General features: G+C 48.0%; 1 protein-coding gene across 1 annotated transcript in view; it reads left to right on the forward strand.

Moving 5' to 3' along the window:
- Positions 1–9,421, forward strand: part of SLC39A11 (solute carrier family 39 member 11) — a 353,394-nt gene that overhangs the window by 72,431 nt on the left and 271,542 nt on the right. Inside the window, exon 2 of the mRNA XM_012554973.2 lies at positions 6,535–6,658. Within this exon, the coding sequence (XP_012410427.1) occupies positions 6,535–6,658 (124 nt within the window). The remainder of the gene's footprint in view (positions 1–6,534; positions 6,659–9,421) is intronic.

Consider the following 9,421-nt stretch of genomic DNA (forward strand, 5'->3'; position numbering starts at 1 on the left):
CCTCAGAAGCCCACTCCCTTGTTTCTGTCCTTAGCTGGATTTGGAGGTGGAGGCGGGGGAGGAAGGGCAGGAAAGTGGCTGAGGGGAGGGAGTGGTGAAGAAGGAGAAGCAAGGGCTTTAACTTGGAAAGGAGACTGTATATTTGGCACCTTGGCATTTGGAAACTGCAGGGTGACACAGAAAACCTGATGTCCAAAGCCCCAGTGGCCCAGCCACAGCCCTCTCGCAGAGAGGAGAGTGACTCATTACCCCACAGATGGGCGGTAGAGCGGACTCTCAGGGCTGTGATGGAAAGTTGAGAACAGCTTGCATTAGTCAGAGGTTTGCCCTGGGAGCAATCATGCATCCACCCGGCCGACCTCCTGGAGGCCTGCAAGGATCGAGTGAGAGTGTACATGGAAACTCTTTGAAGAGATTAAAATAAAAAAGTCCCCAGAAATGCAAAGAAGGGATAATATGAAGAAAAGATAGGTGGGGTATACTCAGCAAAGCAAGAGAGGAATGTGGGAGAGGATTTCTTTCTGGGGTCCTGGTCATTTTTGCAGAAGCCAAGGCCATGTTCATTTAAGTCTCCATAAAGACATTCATACTCCCCTCTGTCCCTAGCAGCCCCCATGCTCAGTGAGCAGACCCCATGGAGTAAGAGGTCCCATCACCCAGCAGGTGGAGCCGTAATGGCTGTGGAGGGGTTTCCTGGACCTTTTCCTCCACACCACAGACAAAGCAGGGCTGACGTCTCACCCCAGGGCTGTTCTCTGAAATTTCAAGGGACAGATTTCTCTGTTGCCCTCATCAACAGCTGGGAGTGGAGTGTGGGGATGTCAGGACTCCCATAAGGGGGTCGAGAAGAGCCCTAGGAGGCCGTGCTGGGCCTTGGCTGAGACTGGAGTGACGTGACAGCATTGCCAGGTGTGGGGATGAAGAAGCTGTCCTGGGCATCACTCGAGAGAGGCTTCCTGCAGCTTCAGTTGATGCTCAGCTGTCCCCAGCCCTTTGGAAGGCTGAATGTGGTGGGCTCTAGTGCATAGCAGCACTGGGGTTGGGTCCAGGTGGAGGTGGACCCAGGTGGGGGTGGGCCCTGGTGGGGGTGGATCCTGGTAGGGGTGGGTCCAGGCAGGATGGGTGCAGGTGGAGGTGGGCCCTGCTGGGGGTGGGCCCTCATGAGGGTGGTCCTGGTGGGGGTGGGTCCAGACAGGTTGGGCCCAGGTGGAGGTATTCTGGGTCTTTGTCTAGCTTTTAAAAAAGAGCATCTTCTAAGTGAAGTTGGGGTGAGATTTCCTTAGTGCCCACCAAAACACTGAAATAAAGCAATGTGCAGCCAGCAGAATGTAGCGTCATACAGTTGTAAAAGGATGCAGAGGGAACAGAGGAGTCAACATTTGCCCAACTTTCCCTTGCCTGAAACACCCTCCATCAGAAATCTGGGTGGCTTCTTCCCTTCCCTCAGGGCTTTGCTCCAATGCCACCTTCTCAGAGAGGCCTCCCTCATGGTCTTATCTAAAGGAACACTCCACCTTTACATTTAATAATGGGCTAAACCAAAAAAGAGAAAAAACCAAACCCCTTGCTGTCGAGTCAATTTCGACTTATAGCAACCCTATAGGACAGGGTAGAACTGCTCCACAGGGTTTCCAAGGAGTGGCTGGTGGATTTGAACTGCCTACCTTTTGGTTAGCAGCCCAGCTCTTAACTACTGCACCACCAGGGCCCCAGTAATGAGCTAGCCATGTGAAATGCCTAGAACCACACCTGACACAGAGCTAGAGCTTGGTACCTATTCTCTACCAGTACTGCCATGAGCTACAGAGATTTATTTTTCTTCTTAGCATTATCGCTAGCTGGCACTCTGTGATATAATGTATTGTTGATTGGCTTATTATTAGTTTATTGTCTGTCTCTTGAACTAAAACACAAGATTCATGAGGCTAGTGGGCTTAGCTGTTATCTTTAGTATCTACTAGCTCTGGTACACAGTCGTGCTTAATACAAATTTGTTGAATACTTGAAGGCAGACAGACAGGCAAGCTTCCTAGAGAAAGTGACAAGATTCTTATCTTTACAGTGAAAAGAGGGGCTGAGAGTTCCGAGCATCCCCAATATTACAGAGAGCTTTGGGGTCCTGAACATCCAAAATCTTTCTCAAGCAAAATTTCTCAAACTTGGCACTGTTGACATTTGGGCTGGATCGTTCTCCGTTGTTGGGGGCTATCTTGTGCATTGTAGGATGTTTAAGAGCATCCTTGGCCTCCACCTACTAGATGCCAGCGGCAACCCCTCTCCCCAGTTGTGACTTTGCCAAATGTCCCCTAAACCAAACCCGTTGCCATTGAGTCAATTCTGACTCACAGAGGCCCTATAGGACAGAGTAGAACCACCCCATAGGGTTTCCAAGGAGCGGCTGGTGGATTCGAACTGCCGACCTTTTGGTTAGCAGCTAAGCTCTTAACCACTGTGCCAGAGGGGCTCCCCTAGGCGGCAAAAATTGCTCTCGATTGGGAACCACTCTTCTCAGTTAAAGCCAGGGCCTCTCCGAGCTGCACCTGACTAAATGGGCCTCTGTCAGATAAACCACTGCAGCTTAGCGCGTATTAATGCGCTAAGTCGTTCTCTTTCCATATCCTTCCCCCAGTTACACATCAATCATATTATAAAAAGAAGGAAAACAGAGGAAGGAAGATCAGCTGACATGCTCTCACGGTGAGACACATCTTTAATTGCTGCATTGATGCCTCAGATGTCAGCATGAGGTGTAGAATTAGAAATAATTAAAATGTATAAACAAAGAATTGGGACTCCTTGGCCCCTAGCATCTAGCACAGGCACCCGCTGTCTGTCACTCGGGCATGGTTAGAGGGCGTTTCTGCAGAGGGAGAGACTGGCCTTCTCACAGTCTCTTCTGGGCCCCCAGAATTCCATACGTCTGTAGTGCCAGCCTTGGCCAGGACACATCATGACATGTTGCCTCTTTGAGCTTCTCCCTAGGGACCCGAAAACCAAACCTATTGCAGTCCAGTTGATTCTGACTTACAGCAACCCTGTAGGCAGAGCAGAACTGCCTCAGGGTTTCCAAGGAGTGGCTGAGCTCTTAACCACTGCACCACCAGGACAGAAGAGACAACATTCCTGCAACCCCTAGGATTCCACAGAGGGACCTGAGGACTTTTACGCAGGTGGCTCAGGCAGAGCCAGGAGGCTTGTTTTTCTTTTTACACAAGGTGAAACGAAGTGCTGCCACCTTTATTAAGCTGCATTGTTGAGGATGTTGCAAACAGATGGTTAGGACAATCGCTATGTACCAGACAAAAGAGAAGATGGGAGAGGAAGGATTTATGTATTCAGTTTTCACATTTATTTGGAAAGAAATGATGATATAAAATTTCTGAATCATCAGATTCTCTTTCTTATCCCTGCCCATCATGATAATGGGAAGACTGTGTGTGTGTGTGTGAGTGTGTGTAAAAGATACAGTCGGGCATAACTTTTGTGAGATTTCTTCATGAAAGAAAACCAGTTGCCATCCAGTAGATTCCAACTCATGACAACCCCATGTGTTTCACAGTAGAACTGTGCTCTATTGGGGCTTCACTGCCTGTGGTTTTTCAGAAGCAGATCACCAGGCCTCTCTTCCGAGGTGCCTCTGGGTGGATTTGAACCGCTAGCCTTTCGGATAGTAGCTGGGTGCTTAACTGTTTGCACCACTCATGAAAGAAACTTACCACCAAAACCCAATTCTAGTATTTTCTTATGAATGGAAGCATTTCAATGATTGGATTATAAGCCTTCTGCTCTGCCACATTATAAGCCATATTCTTTAAATGAAAACTTAACTGTTTGTTTGGAGTTATTCTTGCCTGACTTTCAAAAAAATACCTGCTGCTCTCTGCCCATTGTGTTGACTCTACCTACCTGCTTTCCCTTAGCTTTGCGGGGTTTGGATGAAGTGGAGGGGGCTGTGTTGGTTGAGTTGCCAGCACTCCCCTCCCCATTCCCTCGGAGAGCCTGTGCGTTTGTAAGGTGGCAGCAGGGTTAAGGGACTCTGGCTGAAGCCGAGGAAGACAAGCTTGTTGAAGAGGAAAATTAATAACAGGCATCTCACTTTAAGGTTTTTCTTATCCACGAAACCAAATATTAACCATTGACCCAAACTGCAAAAGCCTGCCAGAAACTGCTCTATAGCAATGTCAATTTGCCTTGTCTTGCTAGAAAAGGAGAATTGTCAAACCATTACCTCCTAATTAAAATCTCAAAAGCCTCTTGACTGCAGGTGGGTGGAGGGCCAAATTATTAGCAGCCAGGCCAGAAGCAACCTGTTATCAGTGGATCTCAGTAAAGAGGGAAGGCAGGGCTCAGCTGATGACGTGAAGATGAATCAGTGTCTGATCTTTTATATTTCCCCTTCCCCTTCTCTTTGTAAGCCCCATTGTACCTAGCTTGGAAACCCTGGTGGCGTAGTGGGTTAAGAGTTTGGCTGCTAACCAAAACGTCGCAAGTTTGAATCCACCAGGCGCTCCTTGAAAACTCTGTGGGGCAGCTCTACTCTGTCCTATAGGGTCTCTATGAGTTGTACCTAGCTTATATGAGCCATTTGCTTTTTACGGAACCAAAATAGCCTCCCTACATGCGTATAGAATAACTATTCAGAATAAATCTTATGGTTAAATTTCATTGAGTTTTGATTATTTTTTAACAGCTCATGTTCCCATTATTGATTTATTTGTTTGTTCCTAACTGGAGAACCCATGCAGAGGTGCTTCGAAAGACAGGCCCGGTGATCTGCTTCCCAAAGGTCACAACCTTGAAAGGCCTGTGGTGCACAGTTCTACTCTGACACACATGGGGTCGTCATGTTACTGGGTGGAAACCCCAGGCTCTGTTCAGTGTGATTCGAATTGGCCAATAAACGAGAGACTGAGGAGGGAGAGTATGGAAGGCACCTTTATTTCATTGTGCATGGAAAGGAGTCAGTCAGAGCTGCTGCCACCAGGACTGCTCCATGAAGGTGAGGGGAAAAGTTACTTTAAAGGGGTTTACAAGTAGGGAGTTCATACAAGTTAGGTCAGCAACATTCTTAATTATACTCTGCAGGCGCAATGGGGTTTACGTATAACTTCCAAGCAAAGGAAACAGGATTTTTAATGCAAAACTCTGGGGGAGGAAGCCAAGCAAAGAAAACAGGAGTCTGATGCAAAGCTGCTTGAGGCTCTGCCTTAGCCATGAGTCACAGTAGACTCGAGGGCAACTAACTACAAAAACAGCTTTCCAGTGGTGCAAAAGGTTAAAGGTTGGAGGTTCGAGTCAGGGTGCCTTGGAACAAAAGCCTGGCAATCTCCTTCTGAAAAATCAGCCATTGAAAACCCTGTGGAGCACAGTTTTACTCTGAAACACACGGGCTCGCCATGAGTTGGAGTGGACTCAACCGCAGCAGATTTTTGTGACTCGAATGCAAGCTCCACGAGGGCTGGGACTTTGCCCTGTTCTCTGTGTATCCACAACACCAGTAGTCACTAAATATGTGTTAAATGAAGATGAAAGAGCTCTGGTGGCGCAACAGTTAAGCACTCAGCTGCTAACTGGAAGGTTGGCGGTTCGAACCCACCCAGCATCTCTAAGGGAGAAAGACCTGGTGATCTGCTTCTGTAAAAGATGACAGCCAAGAAAACCCTATGGGGCAGTTCTACCACTGTCACATGGGGTCACTATGAGTTGGAGCCAACTTGATGGCACTCAAGAACAACAAATGAAGATGGGGATCAAACGCCTGAGTTTGTCCTAATTAATGTGAAACAGTTGAATTAATCAGTTACAGACAAAGCAGGAGGGTGACACGGCTGATTTAAAGCCATCTGGACTTGGCTGCAAATGGTAGGTGTGTGTTCTCTGTGACTGTCACTCTCCTTCCTTTGAGTTGCTTTCATTTGGATCACCTCCTCTTTTGAACTCATGAGAGACACAAAGAGGGTGAATTCCCAAAAACGTTGACCTCGGTTCCTATACTGAGGTTGCTTTCCAAGTGGACCTGCCCTATCGCTTTCTTTTGCTATTTTAGGAGCTAAGTCCATTGGGACATTCACCCTGCAGTGATGGTGAATGCCGTGTACATGCCCCAATCTTCTCTGATCTTAACTTAGATTTCATTTTTGTCACCCCTAAAGTACTACAAAGGAGCTCTGGTGGCACAGTGGTTAAGTGCTTGGCTGCTAACCAGAAGGCTGCTCCATGGTTGAAAAATGTGGCAGTTTGTTCCCTTAAAGATTATAGCCTTGGAAATCCTATGGGACAGTTCTACTCTGTCGTTAAGCGTCGAAATCAACTTGACGGCAATGGGTTTTCGTTCGGAAAATACTACAACCAGAACGCTTGTTGTCTTCTTAATGACCCTGCCTGGCGTGACACCTGGGTCTGGCCCAGGACTAGCTCAGCCCTGGTGCTCTTGGTAAAGGCCGACCAAGTTGCCTTTGGGACTTCTGAGCCAGAGTGGCCCAGGGTATGAAGGTAGTAGAGGTGTTATAGTGATGCTACTGTTTCTTGTTTCAGGGTGCAGCAGAAGACCCTCAGACAGCCTTGGCACTGAACCTCGACCCTCAGCTGGTGAAGAAGAAGTCTGATCCCGAGGGTCCTGCGCTGCTCTTCCCCGCGAGTGAACTTTCCATCCGGATAGGTAGAGCTGGGCTTCTTTCAGGCAAGCTCGCTGCTGCAGATCCTCACCTGAGCTAGGTAGTCTAGAATTGGTCCTGGATGTAGGAGTAAAGAAGAGAGAAATGACAGGCGTTCCATCCTATCTCTCCAAATGCTGTAGCTACCACGGCACGGGGCTAAGCTGGTGTGTGGCCATGTGCCTTCACTTCTCATTTGTTCTCTGAACCACCTGCTTAGTGTGCAGGAGGTAAAGGTGCCTTTGGAGCATTGTTTATCATGGCTTAGGTGTTACCTTCCGTTCAGTTGTTCTTGGAGCACCATCAAGGACTGTCTTTGGGGACCAGGATGGGGCACCATACTCCAGTGGGCCAGGGTCACTCTGATGAGCAGTGGGCTGATTTGGGACAGAGAGTGTGGGCATTTGTACCTCAGCCCTGCCCACGCTAATACGCCCTGAGTGAGCCTTCTCGTTTTCATGACTTTGGTCTTTTTGATTCATCTGGGAAACTGGCTGTTTCTCCCACTGGTTCAGTTTCGAGCCAGAAAAGCTGAAACCACTGACAGCAAAGCCATGCTTTTTCTCTTAAATTAGAGGGACATGTCCCTTGAGAGCAATCAGATAGCAATTCCCAAGTCCCTGGGGGGTGCTGGGGGTGGAGTGGGCAGACTGGACTGTTTCCCACTGAGAAGAAGTTGAAGATGTACTAGACTGCATTGTTTCCCCAGCTCACAGGGGTAAGACTCCCCCTGTCCTTGCCCAGTCACTGCTTATTCATACGGCATTTGGCTAATTTAAGGGCCGGTTAGCATGAGGAGGGCTGGACGCCTTCTTTTTCCTTTGATTTTATTTAAGAAGCCTCACATTTGACTCGCTAGCTCCGGAGGGGCTATGATGTGTTCGCTCCGCGTTCTCCCCACATCTTTGGTAGACCATGGTCTTGGGAACTGAAACTAGGCAAACAGTTTTGACAATGACAGAGTACTCTCTGTTTCCTGTTCTCTCTTGAGTGAATGGAGGAGAGACAAATTGGTGGCTGGTCACCGTGTTCACGTTAGTGACTTAAGGGAGAGTAGTCCTTTCACGTTTCCATGCTGGCATTTTAATTTGATATTCACCATGCCTGAGCTGAGCTGATCTCCAGACCTTCGGGAGAGTAAATGTGAAGAAGTTACTGCTACGCCACAGCCAGTTCTCAGTTATCTGTGTTCAGATTATGTCCTGCGTGAATTATTCATGGGGAACTCAAATATCTTCTCCACTTGGGTTAATCCTTTCTGTCTCCCGCAACTTCCAGTGTGGAAAATAATCAGGAAGTAAAAAATTCATCCAACACAAGCTCAGGTAATAGAGGACTGGAAGGGCAGCCCGGCTTCCGACCACACTTGCCATTCATACTCCATTGGCTTAGGTGTTATCTTCTGCTTTCTTGTTGTAGGAGCGCAGTCTGGGACTGTCTTTAGTAACCACAGTGGGGTGCGGTACTTCAGGAAAACTTGCTGCTTTCCATCCTGGGTCCATGAACACTGGGCCAGAGGCCTTTCTGTCCATGGCCGCCATCAATATTGTGCTGCCAGTACCAGTTGCCTTCAGATTGACTCTGACTCATGGTGACCCCGTGTGTGACACTGTAGAATTGTGCTCCACTGGGTTTTCAGTGGCTGGATTGTTCGGAAGTAGATCACCGGGACTTGCTTCCGACGTACCCCTGGAAGAACCTCCTTGAACCTCTAGCGTTTTGATTAGCAGCTAAGTGGGTTAACCATTTGTATCACACAGGGACTGCTCCAGTACTGTGCTCAGGCTTTAGTATGCTCCTTCAAAGACTTTATAGTCCTGATTCTGAGCCTTCTCTTAGATGAAAAAGTTGGCCAGATTTTATTCTATCCTGTTTTTTATGCTCAAGGCCACAGGGGGATGTTCAATGCCTGTCAGCCAAAAAAAGTTAAAAAGTGATGATCCCTTGGGTCAGCATTTTCCAATAGGGCCATGGGAAGGATGGAGAGAGTAGGGGTTGGCTCTGTAGGAGAACCTTTTGGAACTGCTGGATCTTCTTGGCCAGCCCAGGGTTAAGTGGTAAGCGGGGGCTGTGTGGGAGGAAGATGCAATCCTGTCCTTGGCTTAAGAACACCTAGGCGCAGCCTGTTACCAGGTTACCAAGCAACCCTCCTTAGCCGTTGCTAACTGTTCAGATACGAAGGCAAACTCAGCCTTTAGGGAGGGCAAAGATGGCTTGCCAAGACTGAGAGAACCCTGCCATCTCTCAAAAGGTCACTGTTCTCTCACCTGCACGGACCTGTGGGTGTCAGGCGGTGGAGGACTCAAAAACTGATAATGGCTGTTTGAATACTGACCTCCTGCAGATCGAGCCTGAATATGCATTATTTGTACCATCTGGGTTTGCCCTTAAGCTTGCTGTAAATGGAGCAAGGAGATTGGCTTAATGGATATTTAGTGAATAACATCAGCCTTTAAAAAATAATATCGGTTGCTGTTGTAATGTCCCATAATTGGCTCAGCAAGAGGAAAAGCCACACTGTGGGAGAGAAAGTTCAACTGCTCTGAACAGCAGCAGCAGCAGCATGAGCTGGAAAAAGCATTTATGAGATACTTCCCACTTATGGTCTTGGTACCATATGCTGTACACTCTCAAGGCTGATGATATTTTGTGACTTAGCTGGGCCAGAAGCGCTTTGAAAGCTATCAGTCTCTCTCCCTAATTATCCTTCTGTCCGTCCATCCATCTGTCCATCCATCCATCCCCCCATCCCTCCACCCATTCCTCCA

This window comes from Trichechus manatus, unplaced genomic scaffold (assembly GCF_000243295.1).
Source record: "Trichechus manatus latirostris isolate Lorelei unplaced genomic scaffold, TriManLat1.0 scaffold00028, whole genome shotgun sequence".
In the NCBI taxonomy this organism is placed as follows: Eukaryota; Metazoa; Chordata; class Mammalia; order Sirenia; family Trichechidae; genus Trichechus; species Trichechus manatus.